Source organism: Podarcis liolepis, assembly GCF_965112155.1.
Source record: "Podarcis liolepis genome assembly, chromosome: 2".
Classification (NCBI taxonomy): Eukaryota; Metazoa; Chordata; class Lepidosauria; order Squamata; family Lacertidae; genus Podarcis; species Podarcis liolepis.
The window spans coordinates 104,251,741-104,275,665 of record NC_139555.1 but is presented as its reverse complement, the minus strand read 5'-3'; the positions used below and the strand labels follow the sequence as shown (position 1 = coordinate 104,275,665).

At 43.6% G+C, this 23,925-nt stretch overlaps 1 protein-coding gene across 1 annotated transcript in view; it reads right to left on the bottom strand.

Annotated features, from left to right (window-relative positions):
* Positions 1 to 2,556: 2,556 nt before the first annotated feature.
* Positions 2,557 to 23,925, bottom strand: part of LOC310699246 (uncharacterized protein) — a 34,253-nt gene continuing 12,884 nt past the window's right edge. Inside the window, exons 10-20 of the mRNA XM_083486871.1 lie at positions 23,213 to 23,281; positions 16,004 to 16,061; positions 15,525 to 15,585; positions 11,024 to 11,178; positions 9,834 to 9,990; positions 9,351 to 9,464; positions 8,415 to 8,547; positions 7,106 to 7,221; positions 6,131 to 6,185; positions 5,271 to 5,371; positions 2,557 to 3,214 (exon numbers count right to left, since the gene is read on the bottom strand). Coding sequence (XP_083342997.1) covers positions 3,038 to 3,214; positions 5,271 to 5,371; positions 6,131 to 6,185; positions 7,106 to 7,221; positions 8,415 to 8,547; positions 9,351 to 9,464; positions 9,834 to 9,990; positions 11,024 to 11,178; positions 15,525 to 15,585; positions 16,004 to 16,061; positions 23,213 to 23,281 — 1,196 coding nt within the window. The 3' untranslated portion in view covers positions 2,557 to 3,037. The remainder of the gene's footprint in view (positions 3,215 to 5,270; positions 5,372 to 6,130; positions 6,186 to 7,105; positions 7,222 to 8,414; positions 8,548 to 9,350; positions 9,465 to 9,833; positions 9,991 to 11,023; positions 11,179 to 15,524; positions 15,586 to 16,003; positions 16,062 to 23,212; positions 23,282 to 23,925) is intronic.

The window sequence follows — 23,925 nt, the reverse complement described above, 5'->3', positions numbered from 1 at the left end:
CGGACGTCCATCGATCTCCTGTAGACACACAGTATCAGCCATTAGCGACACGAGCTCCAGAAATAACCTGCCACATTTCAGAGCCGATGCACGCTCTATCAGCAGATAATGCACAGCGAAATGCCACAGGGTTCTGTCTTGGGCCCAGTCTCATTCAACATCTTTATCAACGACTTGGATGATGGACTCAAGGGCATCCTGATCAAATTTGCAGATGACACCAAACTGGGAGGGGTGGCTAACACCCCAGAGGACAGGATCACACTTCAAAACGACCTTGACAGATTAGAGAACTGGGCAAAAACAAACAAGATGAATTTTAACAGGGAGAAATGTAAAGTATTGCACTTGGGCAAAAAAAATGAGAGGTGCAAATACAAGATGGGTGACACCTGGCTTGAGAGCAGTACATGTGAAAAGGATCTAGGAGTCTTGGTTGACCACAAACTTGACATGAGCCAACAGTGTGACGCGGCAGCTAAAAAAGCCAATGCAATTCTGGGCTGCATCAATAGGAGTATAGCATCTAGATCAAGGGAAGTAATAGTGCCACTGTATTCTGCTCTGGTCAGACCTCACCTGGAGTACTGTGTCCAGTTCTGGGCACCACAGTTCAAGAAGGACACTGACAAACTGGAACGTGTCCAGAGGAGGGCAACCAAAATGGTCAAAGGCCTGGAAACGACGCCTTATGAGGAACGGCTAAGGGAGCTGGGCATGTTTAGCCTGGAGAAGAGGAGGTTAAGGGGTGATATGATAGCCATGTTCAAATATATAAAAGGATGTCACATAGAGGCGGGAGAAAGGTTGATTTCTGCTGCTCCAGAGAAGCGGACACGGAGCAATGGATCCAAACTATAAGAAAGAAGATTCCACCTAAACATTAGGAAGAACTTCCTGACAGTAAGAGCTGTTCGACAGTGCTATTTGCTGCCAAGGAGTGTGGTGGAGTCTCCTACTTTGGAGGTCTTTAAGCAGAGGCTTGACAACCATATGTCAGGAGTGCTCTGGTGGTGTTTCCTGCTTGGCAGGGGGTTGGACTCGATGGCCCTTGTGGTCTCTTCCAACTCTATGATTCTATGATTCAATGGGAACGGCTGTGGAAAAGAGATATAAAATTTACGGCATGCTATCATTTAAGAGAGAATGTAATGAAAATGCAATACAGATGGTACCTGATCCTGGTCAGACCGGCAAAAATGTATAAAAACTGTAGTGATGTCTGCTGGAGATGCAACAACGGGACAGGAACCTTTCTACACATGTGGTGGGAGTACAAAGAGATAGTGGAATTCTGGGAAAATATCTATAACGAATTGAAAAAGATGTTTAGATTTTCGTTTGAAAAAACTCTGGAATCCTTTCTCCTAGGTATCATGTCAGAGGAAATAAAAAGAACAGTCAGACCAAAATTTATGTATGCGTTTATGACGGCAAGGTTATTGATTGCCAAAAATTGGAAAAGAAGCAACGTCCCAACTAAAACAGACTGGCTATCTAAAATGATGGAATACTTCCATATTGCTGAACTAACAGGGAGGATAAGAGGATAAATGGTACAAAAAGCGAATAAGGAGTGGGCTATCTTTAAGGAATACATCAAAATTTATGTGGAAAAAGTAGAATATCTGACAGATATTGAGTGAATCCAGAAAATGATTAGAGTGAAAGGAGAGTAAAGTCAAGACGGAAGAAGAGATTAAAGAAATAATGAAATGTGTTTAAGCTAGTTGGAAAAAGAAAGTAGCATAACAAGAACGGCGGAAGGTGTAGTGTTCCCAAAGCAAGGAAGGATTGGACTCTGATTAATAAAATACACACAAGGCTTGACCAGCAAGACTCTGGGAGGAGGTGCCAATAATAATAATAATAATTCTGTCCACTCCTTGGCCCAGGTCGTTTTATTCACAAAAGAACTTTTTACATAGTGTTCGTAAGAACCAATCAGATTTCCTCTGAGCATTTCAAAACCGCCATGTGGGACAAAGTCAGATCAGAAGAAATACTTTTAACTACAAAGAAACTATTTCCTACTTGAGCATGCATATGTTCTGGGGTAAATAAAACAGGACTAAAAAGGAGGAATGCATTCAGCAAAACCCCAGAGGTCATAAACAGGAGAGGCAGGATGGCAGTATTCCCCATCTCCTTGTGAACTCTCTTCCTGGCCCTTAAGATCTATCTATCTAAACTACATCAAAGTAGCCTACTTTCTTTGTGTACTGAGGATGCCTGATGAAGCAACTGGCCTGTGTTTTAGAATGCTTATACGTGCCTGTCAGGTGTAGAGAAAGCAAATGGCAGAGATGCAGAGGCTTGTGGGATTTGATCAGAAATTATTGTCAATGAACCAAACCCAGTCAACGCAATGCTTTCATTGCTGACACAATGGCTTGCTCCATATTTCATAATTCCTCATAGTAATTCCACCTGACCACTACAGAAGGCATGATGGAGGGAGGACGAGAGAGGGCTCTGGTCTGGGGCTGCGCCAGATAGGGCGTCCTGGTCTTCAGGTTCCCCACTTCTGTTCCAATGATTAAAGTAGTCATCTACTACAAAAAATGCCACAATTTTAATATTTTTTGCATTCTGTGCCCATAGGTCATTTCACCAGTATGAAAATTTGTAGAAGTAAAGGAGACAGCTTGACAGTAAGGTAAGTAAATAAACAAATTACAGTGGTACCTCGGGTTACATATGCTTCAGGTTACATACGCTTCAGGTTACAGACTCCGCTAACCCAGAAATAGTACCTTGGGTTAAGAACTTTGCTTCAGGATGAGAACAGAAATTGTGCTCCGGTGGCGCGGCGGCAGCGGGAGGCCCCATTATCTAAAGTAGTGCTTCATGTTAAGAACAGTTTCAGGTTAAGAACAGACCTCTGGAACGAATTAAGTTCTTAACCCGAGGTACCTCTTTTTTAATGACCAGTGAAGGAAGCCATCACAGACATCCTGGATATCAGATCCATATTTTCCTTTCCAGAGTAGAAAGTCGCTTGGAACGCATCAGCGTCTTAACTCCTGAGTGAGGTTTATGCCAACTTCTTATTCTCCGCTTTGTCGCAAACTGAATTGTAGAATTCCAAGAGGAGCTTTGCAGATTTCCTGGGCCTCTCAAATGCTATGATGTGTCCACATCTCTCCAGCATATGCACCTGGGAGTTGGGAATGGCGTGGGCTAAAATTTCTGCGCCAGACGAGTCAGCCACCTGAACAACAAAAAATCGGTGTTTTTCCTCCCATTGCTATTCACATCTTGCAAAGTGCTTTTACTTCTTTCTTTCTTTTTACAAGAGTCAGGTTATGAGCTGCTGTTTGGGGCAGGAGTCAATCAATGAGTCCTACTAACTAGTGGAAGCCCCTGCAAGTACTTCTGTTAGAACAACAGGGCTTCTGCCCTCCTCCCCTTGTGCCCCCCCCCAGGAGAACCCCCATAGCAGCATGAAGGAGGAGGAGAGTGGGAATCGTTCAGTCTGACAAGCTAAAATGCTTGCACTGACATCACAATTGCCCTAATGCAACATGGAATTCCTCCTGTTGTTAAATTTTAAAACTGGTTGGAGGACAGGTGACCCCACCTAGGCCCGAAGTCACCCCCCCCAATAATCACCCCAGGCCTCAAAACTGTCCAAAATTCCCTTTTTCTCTCCTAAAAATCCACAGCTACAGCTTTTCTGTGGATTCTCACAAGATGCTGTTGCAAAGGCAAAATGTTATTCTTTTATCAGTATGAGAAGGCTTCAAAAAGCTCATGAATAGGCGCTGTTCAAAGCAAGCCTGAGAACTGACTTTTATCTCATTCAGTTGCAACACCTTGGACCCAAGGCTCCTCGCTCATCCCCTTTTCCTGGCAAGAGTCCCAATAGTCCCAAGACAGGAGCTTTCTGCTCATGCTCAGGAAACACATCATGGGGCAGGACTCCGGAGGAGGAGGAGAAAGGGGAGGGAACTGGAAGGGGAATATATGCTCTGTGAACCTGTGCTTGTTTGTGAATCTATCACACTTGCTCCTTCTACCAGTTCATGGATGGTAGAAATAAAGCTTTTTCTCCGAAACTATTCCTTGATTGTCTGTTTGACTCCCACTCCCTTTCCCAGGTGCAATATTTTTTCCCACCCGAGGGCAAAGCCTCATAAGGCTACAGTTGCTTAATGCATTTTGTGGATTCAGTTTTGTTGTCTGCATATTTTATTGCTGTAAGCCGCTTTCTTTTTCGAAACAACAAAAAACTACCGTACATGTAGCGCTCAGCACAATCTATCTGTGCCCTTCAGTTTCTTGGGATACACTGCTGTTTCCCCTCAAACCAGCTTCCATCCAATTTGAAAATGTAAGAAAGAGTTAAGCTTGTTAAGCATAGTGATTTAATTGGGGATGCTTAAATGTGTGTTTTGCTGTGTGCTTAATTCTGGAATGTTCCCCAGTAACTCTCGTGTGATTGGTTAACTCTGGTCACACGGGAGGTATCTTATTACATTCTCCATTTTGTTTTTTTGGGGGGGGGGGACTTGAGTGTAATGGCTGCATCTCCATGAGCACCGAAGAAGAGACAGCCTTAGATAACTCTCTCTCCAAATGCAATAGAGGAGAGCGGTGCCAATGCTTCTGTGTGAATGCATGTGACAGAGAAGTTGATGTTCTCCCAAAGAAGCAGTAGAGAGAAGTTTGCTGGGAGGGGAAAGCGGAAACCTCTCAGGAGGAACTGCATGGCTTAGTTGGGCAATGTGCAGAAGGCTGAGTGCAAGCGCTGGAAAGAGAGGAAGACACAGCTTGTTTGAATTTTTAAGGAAGAAGCTGCAATCTTCAGCTAAGAAGAACTAAGCCCATGCTTGAATAAGCAGCTGAATGTAAATACTTTGCATATATTCCTCTTTAGCCATATGTGCTGCAAGTAAACTTTTTTTGAATATTTTGGACACTGTTTTAATTTCAAGAAAAGAGTCAGTATTGTTGGCTTCCTAGCTGCAATTTAGTGTGTACATTTTGGACATCACTTGCACGTGCACAGACAACAGCATGTGACGGTTTAAGTAATGGGTGCAGAGCCCAGGAGACCACAGAGGGCAGCCCACACCATTTTCTCCCTAGGGATGGGAGGAGACCAGCAATGCCTCCAATCTGCTGCCCCTGTGGATCCTGCCGCCTGAGGCAGTTGCCTCACCTTGCCTCATAGGTAGGCAAGCCCTACTATGGAATCCAAACAATGGATTTTTTGTTTTGTTACAATTATAGCTATAGAAGCCACATGAATATAAAGCATTTACCTGGTCATCCTTTCCCCAAAGGACCTGTGTGGGAGCGCTAATATTGCTCATATTGTCATGAAGGCTGTACTCGGACTTTGGGTTGGAAAGATCTAAAAAACCTTTGGAACAAAAACCAAAAAGGTAGAGTGAAGATTTTTCAGGAAGGCATCATTCCTACTGTTGTACTTCAAATGGGTTCACTAGACAGATTTTGGTAGTTGCTGAAGACACATGCTTTTACCATAGCCTTTGAAACTTGAAATGTATATTTTTAGGGCCCACCCTGCTTGTGAATTTAAGTAGTCCCTAAACTGTTTTTACTGTTGTGTTTTGAATTAGAAGCATAGAGTTGGAAGGGATCACGAGGATCATCTAGTCCAGGGGTCTGCAACCCGCGGCTCCGGAGCCGCATGTGGCTCTTTTACACCTTTGCCGCAGCTCCGGGGCGGATACTAGCGAGGGGAGGAGGCGCATTGTGCGCCCTGACACTCCCCACTGTGGCAGGCGCTGTACTGGCTGTGACGTCGCATGGGGGCGGTGCGTGCGTTAGTCACGCACCGTCCCGACATCACCTTCCCACCCGCTGTCAGATCGCGGCTCCGGAGATATATTTGTTTTAAATGTCGCAATGGTTTGCGGCTCCCAGGTTTTTTTTCCTTCGGAAACAGGTCCAAGTGGCTCTTTTTGTCTTAAAGGTTGCAGACCCCTGATCTAGTCCAACCCCCTGCAATGCAGGTATATTTTGCCCAATGTGAGACTTGAACCCACGACTCTCAGATTTAAGAGTCTCATGCTCTACCCCGCCCTGGAGCCTCAGAACGTGAAGGGCAGGTAATAAACAACAACAACAACAGTAATATTATTGCTATCGTGCTTACATTTTACCAAAAAAGCATTCTGTTGTCTCCAGTCGGCAACATATCCCTTTAGCAGCTAAGGAGAGGGGAAAAAGAGGTGAGTCATTCACAGGAGGTGCAAGGCAGTTAGGACCCCATCATGCAACAGGATGGCCAGGGGTCAGCAAGCTTTTTCAGCAGGACGCTGGTCCACTGTCCCTCAGACCTGGTGGGGAGCCGGACTATATTTTGGAAAGGAAAAAAAATGAACGAATGCCTATGCCCCACAAATAACCCAGAGATGCGTTTTAAATAAAAGGGCACATTCTACTCATGTAAAAACATGCTGATTCCCAGACCGTGGGCCAGATTTAGAAGGCGATTGGGCCGGATCTGCCCCCCCCCCCGGGCCTTAGTTTGCCTACTCATGATGTAGGCAAAGGGAGGGGTGATACTCAGCATTGTTTTGGTTCATATAAAGTAGTTCCTTCAGGCGCAGATGCTTGGGGCTGGTGTACACCAGCTCCCTACCCCACTCTCTTTCCCCTGAGCCTCTAAGCCATTCCCATCCTCTTCAGCCAGGGCCTCAGTGGCAGTGTTTCCCTCATGTGCCCTCTGTTTCTTCAGATCGCAAGCCCTGAAGGGATGGGCTGCATTATTTCCATATTTCAAGAGCATATAGCAAATGTAAGCATTTGGGGTTGTACTCAACTAAGTTTTATTCAGAGGAGACCCACTGAAATTAATGGACCTAAGTTAGTCGTGGCCATTAACTTTAGTGGGTCAAGGACAGACATAATGAACCTTTGGCCCTCCAGGTGTTGTCGAACTACAGCTCCCATCAGCTTCAAGAAGCATGGTGAATGAACAGGAATGAGGGCAGCTGTAGTTCAGCAACATCTGGAAGGCCAAATGTTCACCACATCTGGTCTACCATGAGTCAAAGTTAGCTGAATTCTTTTAAGCAACATCCCTGGGCCCAGAGCACTACCATCTTTGGAGAGCTGCCTTCTTCACCTGCATGTTTTTTGTGCTGGGATGATATAAGCCAAGTTTGAAGACATCATGCGACTTAATCGATTGCTCCCTCAGGCGCTTGAAGGCGTTGTTATTATCGTCCGGATATCGCAGCCCTAAGAGTTGGCAGAGAGTGCACAGCTGAGAGAAGGAATATAGCGGCAAACCAATTCCAAAATATGGGATTCCGACCTGCTGCTTGTCAGGGTTGTGTTGGCATGATTGACAACTGAGGAGGTTGTCAATACAAAATACAAGATGGGTGACACCTGGCTTGAGAGCAGTACATGTGAAAAGGATCTAGGAGTCTTGGTTGACCACAAACTTGACATGAGCCAACGGTGTGACGCGGCAGCTAAAAAAGCCAATGCAATTCTGGGCTGCATCAATAGGAGTATAGCATCTAGATCAAGGGAAGTAATAGTGCCACTGTATTCTGCTCTGGTCAGACCTCACCTGGAGTACTGTCTCCAGTTCTGGGCACCACAGTTCAAGAAGGACACTGACAAACTGGAACGTGTCCAGAGGAGGGCAACCAAAATGACAAAGGCCTGGAAACGATGCCTTATGAGGAACAGCTAAGGGAGCTGGGCATGTTTAGCCTGGAGAAGAGGAGGTTAAGGGGTGATTATGATAGCCATGTTCAAATATATAAAAGGATGTCACATAGAGGAGGGAGAAAGGTTGTTTTCTGCTGCTCCAGAGAAGCGGACACGGAGCAATGGATCCAAACTACAAGAAAGAAGATTCCACCTAAACATTAGGAAGAACTTCCTGACAGTAAGAGCTGTTTGACAGTGGAATTTGCTGCCAAGGAGTGTGGTGGAGTCTCCTACTTTGGAGGTCTTTAAGCAGAGGCTTGACAACCATATGTCAGGAGTGCTCTGATGGTGTTTCCTGCTTGGCAGGGGGTTGGACTCGATGGCCCTTGTGGTCTCTTCCAACTCTATGATTCTATGAGGTTATGCACATGCTGGGACTAAGTGAGGGTATTTGAGGACAGAAAGGTGGCCTGTCCAAGGTGTTTATAATCATGGATCTGTGATCGTCCCTGTTCATTCACGTTCTGGAACATGCTACGGAATGGTAGCTTAGCACTAGGGAGGTTAGATCCTACTCAGAGCAGACCCACTGAATTTGGGAGTCCTGAGTTCGTTTATTTCAATCAATCTGCTTTGAGAAGGACGAGTATTGGCTACAACCCATAGTAACAACCCCCTTCTCCCTTGTTATTCTCAGACATGTTATCATGTCTTCTTTATTCAGAGTTAATCGGCTTCAGATCTTCCTTGAAAATCTAAATACTCACCAAGTGGGCAAAGGAGAGACAAGCCGGATACCTCAGATGGATACTGAGCTGCGTAAACGCCAGCAATCATTCCGCCCATGGACGTGCCAACCAGGTGGAAAGGCTTTTGGTTCAGGCCAATGCACTCAACAAACTGAAACGTGAATGAAGAGAGGTTGTATTGCTGAGAGGTTCTGGTTTTGGGACATTTTCCAAGAAAGTCCCAGGTCTCTGTAAGAACTTCTGGAGAAGACCATAAGAAGAGCAATCAGGCAAATGACCCATCTAGCCCAGTATCTTGTTCTCACAGTGGCCAAACTCACCACTCCCATCCTTGGCAAGTGCCACTGATAGTTGGGTGGGGGTTAGGACCCCAGGTCATCAACGCAGTCCCACCCCACTGCCCTGCCAGCCAATGCTGCTCAACAGACCTGGTTTTTACCCTAGGGATGCGGGTGGCGCTGTGGTCTAAACACAGAGCCTAGGGCTTGCCGATCGGAAGGTCGGCGGTTCGAATCCCTGCGACGGGGTGAGCTCCCGTTGCTCGGTCCCTGCTCCTGCCCACCTAGCAGTTCGAAAGCACGTCAAAGTGCAAGTAGATAAATAGGTACCACTCTGGCGGGAAGGTAAACGGCGTTTCCCTGTGCTGCTCTGGTTCGCCAGAAGTGGCTTAGTCATGCTGGCCACATGACCCGGAAGCTGTACGCCGGCTCCCTCGGCCAATAAAGCGAGATGAGCGCCGCAACCCCAGAGTTGTCCGCGACTGGACCTAATGGTCAGGGGTCCCTTTACCTTTACCTTTCAGCAACCACAGTCAACTGCAATATATCATTTTTGGTCAGGGAACATCTCTCCCTCACCACCAACACCACACCACACCACACCAAAAGAGGCCATCTTCTCACAACCTCTCACTTCCCAGGTTTCAAGGCACACCTGAGGACAGCTGGACCGTACCTGGTGTATCTTTTTAGCTTGATCAACTGCTGCGTAACTGTCTCTCAGCAGACATGTGGTTTCACCGTGACCAGGCATGTCAAGGCAGACCAGGTGGAGGTCCTTCGGAAGGAACTGGGAAAGGATGTCAAATCAGCGATGACGCCAAGGAATCAAAGCAATAATAGCTGATGTTCTTTGTTGTCAAAGAACACCCTGATGTTTCTCCAGTATAAGTGTATAAATGTTGCACAGAGTCCTGAGCGGGAGGCCATTAAATAGTGGCAAAATAGGAGAGTGGACAGCTCTTATTAAGCCGTAGGGTTAATTTAGCCCTGTCCTCTAGCACAATGCACTGGGTGGAATGATCTCCCACACTAGCCCAACTTAAACAAATCACAATTGTGGAAAAGTACAGGACTCCCCTGCCCCCCAGCACAATATGTCTTGCACTAGCCTTGATTTGGCAACCATGGTTGCCTGAATAGAAGGGCAGAAACATACTTTGATTGTATTTAACCATATGTCCTTGTTGAAAGCCAATCCATGAAGAATCAACACAGATGGCTGGAGTCCGGGTTCCCCTCGGCAGAAGTAGCAGAACCTGTAGCCCTCGTGCTCAACATAATTCACTGCCACACCCCTTTTCTGACGTTTGTACCTAAAAGCAGAAAGAGAAGCAAAATGAACGGACAAAGTATTTTCATCTGGAGGGATGTTTTTGCAGTGGCTTCCAATTAAAGTAGGAGCTTTAGGATTTCTGCAGCTCTACTGCTTGCATCTGATTGCTCATCTGCGAAATGGGTATAATTCAGCCCAGCCGTCAAACCAATTGTTTTCCTGGGCATTTGGGCAGTGATTGGCTGTTTCTATTCTATGTTGATGTATTTTTTATTTTTGTCTTTTATCCTCATTGTAAATCCATTTGGGACCTTTTTTGTGGGAATGTTCAGGGAGGCAGGAGAAGATATATTGTTTATTAATATCCTTCCTAACTTTCGTTAGCAAGTTCCTTCACTTAGCAGAATTTACATTCCCCTTTTACATGCACAGCAGATAGCTGCTTGCAGGCTTGTGTAAACCTCTCACTAGCATACAATTCAGTATTGGATTGTATGTTCCTGGTAAGTTCCCTTTTATCCCTCTTAAAAGAATAAAGACACGACCATCTTATTTAAAGTCAATAAAAGTTTACTCACATCAGTTCACAGTTGGATCCCTGAAGGCAGACTTAGTTACAGATATGTACTTGTGGATCCACCCCATATGGGGGGTTAATTACAGAGCTTCTGCTAGCTGAGAAGGTGCAAATGTCATAAACCTAACCTAAACCTAAGACATGGAAATCATTCCATATACAGTGGTACCTCGCAAGACGAATGCCTCGCAAGACAAAAAACGCGCAAGAAGAAAGAGTTTTCTGTTTTTTGAGTCGTTCCGCAAGACGAATTTCCCTATGGGCTTGCTTCGCAAGACGAAACGTCTTGCGAGTTTGTTTCCTTTTTCTTAAAGCCGCTAAGCCGTTAATAGCCGCCAAGCCGCTAAGCCGTTAATAGCCGCTAAGCCGCTAATACCTGCTAAGCCGCTAATAGCCATGCTTCGCAAGACGAAAAAACCGCAAGACGAAGAGACTCGCGGAACGGATTAATTTCATCTTGCGAGGCACCACTGTACCTTCCTAGAGATATACTCACCATATCATGATCCTGGATATTTTTGCCCTAGGCAGCAGGTGGTACACTGTGACAAGGGTCAGTGTAGAGATTAATCCAACGATGCTCACAACCTTCAAGAATATATTGGCCAGAGAGAGCTCCATGCTGGGTAGCCAAATGCTCTTCTTTTCTGCCTGTACAAATAAAAGAATTGGATAATAGTTCAAGTGAATATGGTCAATTATTATGGGAGGGAAAGAGAGCAGTGTATTAAAATTAAGGTTCGCCACCTAAATGTCTTCTGCTGTTAGATGTTTCTTCAAAAGAGAGGCAAGGAAGAGTAGTACAAGGAGTATACAGTGGTACCTCGGGTTACATATGCTTCAGGTTACATACGCTTCAGGTTACAGACTCCGTTAACCCAGAAATATTACCTAGGGTTAAGAACTTTGCTTCAGGATGAGAACAGAAATTGTGCTCCGGCGGTGCGGCAGCACCAGGAGGCCCCATTAGCTAAAGTGGTGCTTCAGGTTGAGAACAGTTTCAGGTTAAGTACGGACATCCGGAACGAATTAAGTACTTAACCTGAGGTACCACTGTACCATTTTTAACAAAACTGGATTAAAAGTAAGAGGTCACATCCACGCCATACATTTAAAGCACACTTATACCATTTTAACAGTCATGGCTTCCCCTAAAGAATCCTGGGAACTGTAATATGCTAAGGGTGCCAGGAATTGTGGCTCTGTGAAGCATCTCCTGACAACTCTCAGCACCCTTAACAAACTACAGTTCCCATGATACTTTGAATGAAGCCGTAACTGGGAGACTTCCGGGTCAGCGCCATCGGTGAATGGCGGAGTTCCTCCGACCGGAGGAACTAGCTCCGTGAAAACTGGGTCTTCCTGCCGCGGCGAAGGCGGGGACCCGCTAGAAATCCCAGGCGGAGGAAGCCTGGGAATGTGGGGTTCGGCAGCCCCCCCTACTCACTGGGAACGCCTTTTTGGGGCGCCGGATTGAAGCGGGGTGAGCGGCGCGGTGCTGCGAACTGATTGCTACTTTCACGGAGTGAAGCTGCACAGCCATTGCCGGAGAGCGCTGACTTTCCTGTGGACAATTGAGTTTAAAACAAGTACCCGTGAGTAGAAACGGAAAATTGGATCAAGAAATATCTTAATTTGGCATCGAAGCGGGAAGGCTCAAAACAGGAAGTCCGCCTTCCGCTTTTTGTATATAGACTAAAGCAAAAACTTCGTAAGCTAAAGCCTGGAAAGCTGTCAAAAAAGTCTAAATTTCCTTCATTCAGAACTACTGAAACCCCCTTGGAAGCAGGAGAAAAGGGGGGGGGATTTTGTTTAACCCCTGCAGGAGAGGGAGCGAGAAGGAATGAGTTTCCACCGTCTCTAACCTGGGAACGGGGTGTCAGAGACAGAAATTGTAGGTTCATTGACTGTGAATGGAATATTTTGACAGATAGTTAAAGAAGAGAAACAAGCTGATTCCAATGTTGCCTTTTGCATCTTAAAGAAACAAAATATCCGGAAAATATCTGAAAAACGAAAGTAATTTTCCTTTGTTGGACTTGCCTTAAAAAAAAAAAAGAGATACAAATAGAAATTGTCTCCTCTAGAGGGAGCTTGTTAAATTGTTGCAGCAGTATACTTGAGGACTCAACAGCTGTGAGATTAAGACCGTGGGAACAGTCTTTTCTGACCTTGCCTAAAGATGAGCTGGGAGGAAGATTGGGTGCTTGCCTTATGCAAGACAAGTGCCCTGTTGGAACAGATGCATGAGAAGATGGACTTGATTAATGAAAAAATGGATTTGACTGTTGTGGCTAGTAACTGTGGACAAACAGGGAACATTGATACAGAAATTATTCAGGGACCAACTCATGAATCAGTACTGACTGGGCAAGAACAGAAGATAATGGAGGAGGATGTGGTTGCACCTCAAATAATACAAATGGAGAGACCCGAGGCCCTACAGGAGCATAAGCCGCTGTCATTGAAGATTGAAGTTGGAATGGGCCAGGGGGAATCTGGTGTTGAGGAGGTTCCTAACTTTGGAGATACCTTGAAATATGTTTTTAAATATTTTTTGGATTTTATCGAGGACTGTGGGGAGTGGGACTTTGGGGAATGGGTGGGTTTGATGAAGGGAGATGGAGACAATTCTGGGTTGGAACCCCCCAGAGAACTACTCCTCAATGAGAAAGGAAAGGAATTAAGAAAGAGACCAACAAAAGACAAGGAAAAGGGCAAGTATAAACAACAACAAGAAGAAATGCAGAAGGGACATGGAAGAGACTTAAGGGCCTCGGACATAAGGCTTCCAGGTTGATGGACTAGATGGATTGGACAGTAAGGACTGACACGATCCGAGACTAGGAAGATGAGACGTTGGATGAAGATTGGAAGAAAATTTATAAAGGAAACTTTTTATTTAGGGAATTGGCTAAAAATTAATGAATATTAGGGGAAATGTTTGAATGAAACCATATGACTCTAGCAGAAATGATATCAGGAGTTATGTATATTTGAAAACTAAGATTTAAGCTTCAAGGTATTTTAGGGTAAGATAAGGTTAAATAAATTAAGGCAATTTGAATAATAGAATATGGGGAAAGATGGTAAGGATTTGCTGAGCTAATTATTAAGTTAAACTGTCAAGATAATTTTTTTAACAAAAATTGAGAAAGATGGAAAGAATTTGCTGAAATAATTAATTAAACTAGAATACAAAAAGGGAGGTGTGAGGAGGTCAATGAAACAAGCAAATGGGAGTTATAGATATGTAATTTGGATCTATGTTGTTTTCTTTTTTCTTGTGTTTTCTATTTTTCTTTTTCTTTTTTCTTTTTGTTGTATTGTTGTTTTCTTTTTTCTTTATAACTTTGAAACTACTAATAAATATTATTTTTTTAAAAATGAATGAAGCCGTAACTGTTAAATCAGGGCTTTTTGTGACAGCACTCACAGGGAGCACTCTAATAATCACTAACTCTGTCCTGCCGTGTTTCAGCTTGTTGTCTGGATCCACTGGAAGGAAACTACTTCCTAGAGGTGTTGTCAAAATAAAGCACCGTTGACATGTTGCTCAAAGTTTCTGGAAATGGATCAGGGATAGTGGGAATTGCATTACAACAACATCTGAAGAGTCACAGATTTCCCACTCTTTCCTTGCAATACGATGGCCTGTTGCAAGAAGCAAGGGCGCCCTTGCTATTCTTCCCTGTGATTCATTCATGTTCAAAGCACATGTGTTGCTGTAGCCACCTTTTCCAATGGAGGCAAACACGTCCCATGTTGTAGGGTGTAACTATTTTATTACCAGGGCCTGTACCAGGGATGAAGAAGCTGTTGCCCTTCAGATGTTTATAGAATCATAGAATTGTAGTGTTGGAAGAGACACCAGGGGTCATTTAGCCCAACCCCCTGCAGTGTAGGAATTTCAGCTAAAGCACCCTTGATAGATGGCCACCCATCCTCTGCTTAAAAACCTCCAAGGAAGGAGAGTCCACAACTTCCTGGGGGAGACGGTTGTGGGACTCCAACTCCCATCATTCCTTGGCACTGGCCATGCTGGAGGGGGGCTTTTGGGAGTTGGAGGCCAACATCTGGAGGGCCACCAGTCAGACTAAGGTGCCATCCTATACCCACTTACCTTGGAGTAAGCCTCACTGGACCCAAATGGACTTATTTCTGAGTAGCTTTGTTTTGGATTACACTTAGATCTACTTTCTTCTTTTAAGGAAAAAGAAGAAGTACAGTGGTACCTTTGTTCTCAAACTTAATCCGTTCCGGAAGTCCATTCCAAAACCAAAGCGTTCCAAAACCAAGGTGCGCTTTCCCATAGAAAGTAATGCAAAATGGATTAATCCGTTCTAGACTTTTAAAAACAACCTCTAAAACAGCAATTTAGCATAAATTTTACTATCTAACAATACCATTGATCCATAAAATGAAAGCAATAAACAATGTACTGCAGTCACACAATCAATCAATCAATCAATCAATCAGTAGCTGAACTGGGTTCCACATAGTCACAAAAGCAACAAAAAAATAGCCACAAAAACAAAAACCCCAAAATAAATAGCAAAAACAAACAGACCTCAGCATAACACTCAAAACGGAAGTGTGGCACCCAAATTGGAAGCATAACACGTTCGGCTTCCGAAGAAAGTTCGCAAACTGGAACACTTACTTCCAGGTTTGCAGTGTTTGGGTTCCAAGTTGTTTGAGTACCAAGGCATTTGAGAACTAAGGTACCACTGTAATAACCATCTGTATAGACAAAAACTTTACCATACTTGTTTTAGATCCCAGTACGCTTTACACGCAACAGAAAAGTTGCTTCCAAGAATACAGTGCATTCAAAGAAACCTGAACACTCATGTTTTCCCATCAAAATAATTTAAATCTGTCAGCATTTCAATTTCTAGGACGCCTGTAAATCTACTGTTCTTAAAACCTACCCCATCATACAACAAACATATTAGCAGTGCCATTTTTCTAGAAAAAGGGGTGCCAGAACTCACCATGAACACCTCCTTTGTTCTCTTAGAATGAGTGCCAGAACTGAGTTCCACTGAGTTCCAGCTGAAAAAAAAGCTGGAACAAAAAGCAAAACATTCTTCACAAAGATTTCAGATTTTGCTCCTGAAATGCTATGCTGTATGATAAAGCTAAATCTTCTGAAAACACTAGCTGAAGTCCAATAGCATATGGAAAGCCACAGGTTCCCCATCCCTGATTTAGACAAAATACTCCGTTCTAAAATGCCTGCTCCTATAGGGAAACAAAACCATGAGAGGATGAGATCTAGCTGCTTGTAAACAAGTATTACCTGCTTTCTCATGCATATTAAAGAATTAAAAAATCCATAGCTATACAACCACTTCAAGCAGAAACAAAAGACTAGCAAAATTAGACTCTTCTAACAATACATCTGAAACAACCCACTCATGTACACCAAACTTTATTTCCAGTGAAAGCAACTGAGAAATATAATACTTACTACCAGATTGAGACAGTATTGCCCAGGATACAGCCACTGGCAAAGATTCCCCGAGAGGGTTATAGTTTAATTATGAGGGCTAGGCAGCTGCTCACTCTAATTAGCAATTAGCCAATATTCCAGCTTTGCTCAATAGAACATGAGTTACCAGAGTATGCACCTTGTCACAAATTATTTGACTAACATATTGAACTTCTTAATTGCTTTCAGGCTCTCTTTAAATAAAACTTAGGCCGTCAAGTCTAGATTATTTTACAGAAATGGCCAGCACAGGGGGTTTGTCCCCATTGAGGGGAAAAGATTAGAAAATTAACGTGGGTAACAAAATAAAAAACCATGTGAATGAATGCATAGTCAAAGCCAGTGCAGATCCAACAAATAGATAGTGGATCCCAATAGTCAAAATGAATGAAATAATGAACCAGATTTGCTCTCCAAAATACCAGGTTGCCCAAAGCAGAGATCACCCTGGAACACACCTTATCATACTGCTGATACATAGCTCTCCCTGCATTTCTTAAAATAAATATTCTGAGAAGTAGCAGCCACTGTTCATCACTATAGCATAAACATACCTACAAAAGCACTTTTCTTCAGATGATGGAAACACACACAAAGACTGGGGTGGGGTGAGCTTGTAGCCTTTTCCAGCCAGATGACTTCCTAATGTTTTGGCACTGTAGTCAAAAACATCTGGAAGCCCCCGGGTTGAGGACGCTTGGCTTAAAGTATTTGCCCTGCTCAGAGACAGACACTTGATCTTTTAACTGCTGTTGCAGTTTCCTGAATTATCCAGACTCAGTTACTCAATATTATGGTTTTTCTTTTTCTTTTCTAGGATCAAATCCTGCAACAAATACATTTATTTCACCATGGACAACATCTGGGGACCCAAGATTGAAGAACATGGCTCTAGGTGACCTATGTAGTAGAGGCAGTAGTATTTGCCAAAATCAGCTATGTTCTTTTCCCCATGGTTTGGAAAAAGGAGAATAATCTGTTAAAATAAGGCCTGCATTTTCGTCATATGTGGTAACCCCCATCAGGTCTAACTGGCCTGTACAGTAGTTGCCTTCTGATGACAGGATGACAAGATCCATCAGCCCCAGGAAGCAGAAGCAGTTGTCTCCTTGCGCAGGAATCCCAATAAGATTATTTGTCAGAGCAGCCATCTGCTGACATCCAGTGCTGGATTTACATATAAGCTAAACAAGCTATAGCTTAGCCCCCCCCCCCAATTTTTTTTAAAGTAAAACAAACCTGGGTGTACATATTACATTTCCGTAATATAAGATAAAAAACAAATAAAATAAAACCTACATACAGCAACAGTGTTTTGCATTGTATATGGACCTATTAGGTCCATAAATTACCATATAGCATATATTCAACACAAAAAACAGCGACAATTTGTTGTTGACAAAAGACAGCTGGACATATAAAGGGCCCCATTACCTTCAGTAGTTTAGGGCCTCATCAAACCTAAATCCGGGCCTGCTGAGATCCATCAGTTAATCTCCATAACAAAGGGAAGACACTGAGCAACCTTGCCAGAATTTTATTAACAAATTCTGAATTGTTCCCAGGTCTTTCTTATGCCACCTTCAGTGGTAGAAACCCCATTCACACAAATCTTAAGAGCCAAGGCTCCCAAGTTGAATTTCTGAAAATGTTTCCCGGATAGTAGCCTGCAGGCATATTTTAAATCTCATAGATCATCTGCGTAAGCTGCCACAAAATGTTCTGGGTGCAATTTGATCCTTCAGTCCTTTGGAAAAGATTCTCTTCCTGCCATCCTGTGTTGTGATTTCTGCTGTGATTGTTTTGCTTCAGGGCCTTTTTTTGGTATGCTACTGTAGATTTTGTTTGGACTGCCTCTCTCCATATGAAGCAACCTGAACCCTGCAGTCATCATTTGAGGTCCTTCTTCATCTGCCTCCTCCACCAGAGGCCTCTATAAGACAGCAACACAAGAACGGGCCTTTCCTGTGTTGACTCCTTGCTTGTGGAATGCTCTCCCCAGGGAGGTTCGCCTGGCACCTTCGTTGCATATCTTTAGGCAACAGGCAACAACATTCCTCTTCTCCCAGGCCTTTGTTGTTGTTTAGTCGTTTAGTCGGGTCCGACTCTTCATGACCCCATGGACCAGAGCCCGCCTCCTGCACTTTGGTCAAACTCATGCTGGTAGCTTCGAGAACACTGTCCACCCATCTCGTCCTCTGTCGTCCCCTTCTCCTTGTGCCCTCCATCTTTCCCAACCTCAGGGTCTTTTCCAGGGAGTCTTCTCTTCTCATGAGGTGGCCAAAGTATTGGCGCCTCAGCTTCAGGACCTGTCCTTCCACTGAGCACTCAGGGCCTACCTATGGCTAATTAAACAAACGATGGCCTTTTGAACTAAGTGTGTGTGTTGTTTTTATTTGTTACTATGTTACGTATTTTTGTGTTTTTATATTGTAAACCACCCTGTGTTCCTCAGATGAAGGGTAGTATAGAAACAACAGCAACAACACCCTATTATATAAATAAACTGTAACAACAAAAAATCTTGTTTCTTCCTCTCCAATTCCAAATGCTCATATTTTTGTTATTCCTTTGTTTATGCAATTTCTCAGGTTCTCTGATGTTTTCCAAATAGATCATTGTTCCTTTTGCTGTGATTTCTTTTGAGATGAAGATAAGCTCAGAGCCGGCCCTTTGATTAGGCAGAGTGTTGCAGTTGCCTCAGGCGGCAGCTGCTAATGAATAGGGACAAGATTTGTAGGATAGAGCTGTGCGTATCACATGGCTTGCCTTGCATCTACTATACTAGTTTGCTGCCTGCAAGAGGCCACTATTCCTTCTTCAGTGTTGATATAAGAATCAAGCACCAGTCCATCCCGCTTCTGTGCACGTAATAAGTGGGACTGCCCTCATCTTGCCCCTCACCTCAGGTGGCAAAATGTCTTGGGCCATCCCAGGTAAACTTAAAAATACCCCCAATTCCTCTAAGTTTTCAAAGTACAATGGTACCTTGGGTTAAGTACTTAATTCGTTCCAGAGATCCGTTCTTAACCTGAAACTGTTCTTAACCTGAAGCACCACTTTAGCAAATGGGGCCTCCCGCTGCCGCCACACCGCTGGAGCATGATTTCTGTTCTCATCCTGAAGCAAAGTCCTTAACCTGAAGCACTATTTCTGGGTTAGCGGAGTCTGTAACCTGAAGTGTATGTAACCCGAGGTACCACTGTATACTGAGAGCACACAGGAACCCTACAGTTTAAACTGGTTTTACAATATTCAGTTGTTTCTTCCATTACCTGACCAGGTGTTCATTTCTCCAAGAGGAAGTGATGAATCCATTTCCAATATGGACCCAATTTATTCATTGGTGATGCAACCCATTGAAGAGTGATCTCACCCAAAGCAATTCCTTGGCAGGCATTATTATGTAGCTATAAGTGTTGCTTACTTGATTTAGCATTTATATTAAACTGCTTTGTGCTGTTCGCCTGGAGAGTGGCAAAGCCACTGGAGGAAGTAGATAAACATACAACTTGCATGTGCTATTTTCTATGTATAGATGCAAATTTGTGAATTGACAACATATCTCACCATTGCGGGGAAGACGGAGGCCCCATTTGCCTCTCATGCCACTGAGCATTCATGGCTTCCCCCAAAGGATTCTTGATAAGTGTAATTTGTTAAGGGTGGGGAAAATTGTTTGGGGACCCCTCCATTCCCTTCACAGACCTACAATCCACAGAGTGATTTAAGAGTCAACCGCTCTTCCCAGGGAACTCTGGGAATTGTAGCTTTGTGAGGGGAATAGAGGTCTCCAGACAATTCTCAGCACCCGCCACAAATACAGTTCTCAGGATTTGTGGGGAGGGGGAAGCCATGGCTGTTCAAAGTGGTATGATACGAGGTATAAATGCGATTTACGAGAAGCAGAAGGCTAGTCTAATAATTAATAGTGTCAGGACAGAATGCTTTCCAGTGGAGAAGGGCACCAGACAAGGGTGTCCTCTCACCTTTACTTTTTATATTGACATTAGAAATATTGCTGTCGGAAATAAGGAAAGACAAAGAGATTATAGGAATAACATTGGGAAAAGAGGTTTTTAAGATCAGGGCCTTTGCGGATGATATTTTGTTAACAACAGAAGAACCAGAAGCCAGTATTGCTAAAGCAATAAAGATAATATATGACTTTGGCAAGGTGTCTGGCTTTAAAATGAATATGGAAAAGACAAAGCTTATGGTAAAAATTTGCAAGAACAAAAGCAAAAAGAACTACAGGAAAAGGTTGGCTTACAGATTCCTGCTAGGTGAAAGTCACAAACTATACCCACAAAGGAGGAATGGATTTGTAAACTAAATGAATATTTAATTTTGGCAAAATTAACTGCTATAATAAGAAATCAGTCGAATCAAAAATTAAAAAAGGAGTGGAAATGTTTTGACGAATATATGGCAAAATATTGCCCCAAAAAAGATACGCTAATATGCCTAGATTAAAATGTGAAGTATTGGATGGAAGAAAAATTAGTAAGGAAAGATAATAAGAATATATAGATGATTTGAGAAGACTGTAGAATGCAAAGATTATTGTAAATTGTGTAATGTGGAGGAAATCGAGTGGGGGTGGAGGGAAGTGGGAGGAAGGAGAAAAGAATAATATGATGGATTGAGGAAGTATAAATGTAAATGTATGGGGGGATGGGGAGGAAATGGTGTTGGCTATGGTACACTTGTAATGTAATATGTGAAAACCAATAAACAAACAAAGTGGTATGATACTGCTTTAAATGTGTAGTGTGGATGGGGCCTGTGGCTGCCCTTTGTGCCTGCTTGAACTGATGTCTAGGTGCTAATGGTGCAAGGCCCCCTGCTGTCTGTTCTTATGGTTCTTGAAACCAGACGTGGACCAGGCAACCTTTCAAACAGAGGCCTCTGTGATGCCCACAAACAGGGCTCCATGGAAAGGCAGCAGCAATTGAAAGTGCTGGTGCCACAATGTGCACGCATGCACAGGGGAGGAGGCGATGCACATTTCTTGGGGAGGGTGGACAAAAATCCTTTCCGTATAACAGTATCACAGCAGGGTACGTATGGGAGCAGCCCGTAAATCTTTTGAATCTTTTTTTACTCTCTCTCACATCTGCCTTTTCTTGGCGCTTGGTGCCCTCTCCTGGCTTTTCTTTGCTTATCAATATCATCCATCCCTTTGGCAATCATATCTACTTCTTTTTCCCTCTCATTCACTATTGGGAACTAAAAAAAAAAATTCAGTATCACTCCACCCACCCCCCGCACTTTTTAAAAATAGAATTCAATGAAATTTGCAGGCTATGTCATTCCTTCTACAGTGGTACCTCAGGTTAAGTATTTAATTCATTCCGGAGGTCCGTACTTAACCTGAAACTGTTCTTAACCTGAAGCACCACTTTAGCTAATGGGGCCTCCTGCTGCCGCTGGAGCACAATTTCTGTTCTCATCCTGAAGCAAAGTTCTTAACCTGAAGCACTATTTCTGGGTTAGTGGAGTCTGTAACCTGAAGCGTATGTAACCTGAGGTACCACTGTATTACACGAATCCTGTCAAATTTTAGAAATTTGCCGTGGTTTTCCCAACAGGAGCAGGTGTTACAGTTTTGGAATCTACTCCAGTTCTCCCACTTTCACTATAGGGAAACAAATAAAGAATGGCTAACACTTCCCCCATTTTGACAGAAGTGGATGAAATTTGCAGGAAAAGTACTCCTACCCCTCTCCATTGGATAAATCCTGACTTAATAATAGGCAAATAGGTCCAAGGGCTTTTACACTGGACACCTCTAAAATGTGTCCCCCACCCCCCAAAAAGCAGCCACATGTTCCCTTTTTATTTTCAGCAGAATTGGATGACAATTCCAGGCAATAATTGGTGATAAGAATCCTACCAAATCTCAGAAAGATAGCTGCAGTGGTTTCCCCATGATTATTGAAGGGATTATTAAAGTTTTAGTGGGCAACTGCTCTGAAAACTGGATGTGAGAGAGGTGCCTCTGGATAAGAAACTTACCAACCTGCAGACAAATAGATCCAGGAGCTTTTGTGCTAGAAATTTTTAACATTGATTTGCTGGTGGGAGCTAAGGAGGATTTGATTTCCAGGTACAAGCATTCTCTCTGATTGGCTGGGCCTGTCCGTCACAGTGGAGCTCTCCCTATTCGGTCCTCCTTCCCCCATCATCTGACCCTGACATGGTCCTAAACACCTGAAAGCCTGCCTCCTTCCCTACAGATCCCCTCAGGTGTTATGTTCAGCAAAGGGGACCCTAATGGCTGTTCCACACTCCTCAGACAGTGTAGTCCAGGAGAAGGCATTCTCTGTGGAAGCCCCTGTGTTGTAGAACAGCGTTGTGTCTGGCATCTTCATTATACAGTGGTACCTTTGTTCTCAACATCTTGGTACTCAAACAACTTGGAACCCAAACACTGCAAACCTTGAAGTAAGTGTTCCGCTTTGCGAACGATTTTCTGAAGCTGAACATGCTCCTTTTTGAGTGTTACGCTGACGATTTGAGTGTCACACTTCCGTTTTGAGTGTTACACTGAGGTCCGTCTATTTTTGCTATTTATTTTGCGTGTTTATTTTGCAGCTCTTTTTTTGTTTTTGTGACTGTGTGGAACCCAGTTCAGCTACTGATTGATTGATTGCTTGTGTGACTTTGTGTACCTTGTTTATTGCTTTCATTTTATGGATCAATGGTCTCGTTAGATAGCAAAATTCATGTTAAATTGCTGGAACGGATTAATCCATTTTGCATGACTTTCTATGGGAAAGAGCGCCTTGGTTTTGGAATGCTTTGGTTTTGGAACGGACTTCCAGAACAGATTAAGTTTGAGAACCAAGGTACCACTGTATAGGTTTTGGTGAATGCTGAAGACACACCTCTTTACCCTGGCTTTTAACACCCAAGATACATATTTTTAGGACTCACCTCATTTCTGTAACTTGCTTGTGCTTTAATTGTTGTAACCCACTCTGGGACCTTTGGGTGAATGACAGGTACATTCACTTTTAGGAGATGCTTGTCTGCAGCATTTTTAAAATATCTGCATCATCAAAGCACCACAAAGCACTTCAAGGGTCCTTGCTTCAAATCATGCCATCTTGCAGAGACCCAGCTTTGCCTCTGACCAGCCCCATTTTTTTCTGCAGTATCCCACTTCACCCTGGGACTCACCTTTATCTAATGCGTTCTCCTGCTCTGATGCATAAGTCAAATATTCATAAGAGGTGGCTGGGTGACTTGCTGGCAACAGGTCAAAATTAAGCAAAGATTTCATATGTGGATACAGTTCAGTTTTAAAATGGGGGGAAGTGTTCAAAAATGCCATGTACCTTAGATGATTTCACCATATAGTGTTACCTCAGGTTAAGTACTTAATTCGTTCTGGAGGTCCGTTCTTAACCTGAAACTGTTCTTAACCTGAAGCACCACTTTAGCTAATGGGGCCTCCTGCTGCTGCCGCTCCGCTGGAGCACAATTTCTGTTCTCATCCTAAAGCAAAGTTCTTAACCTGAAGCACTATTTCTGGGTTAGCGGAGTCTGTAACCTGAAGCGTATGTAACCTGAAGCATACGTAACCCGAGGTACCACTGTATTTCAAAACATTATTCCTTAGATTGAGAAGGCCTATTTTATCTTCCACAGTTTCAATGCTTTTTCTGCAGTGTTACACCCATCGAGTTCAAGAGAACTTATTCCCAGTTAAGTAAGCATAACATTGCAGCCATCTGGTGCAACCCTTCACGTGTTTACTTATAAATATATTCTAGTGCATTCAATGGGGCTCGCCCCTGGATAGGATCGCAATCTGAAATTTAATACCCACAAGTTGGTTGGTCGGTTTCTCCCCACCAATGTGACCTAATTACAAGTTGCGACATGGAAAA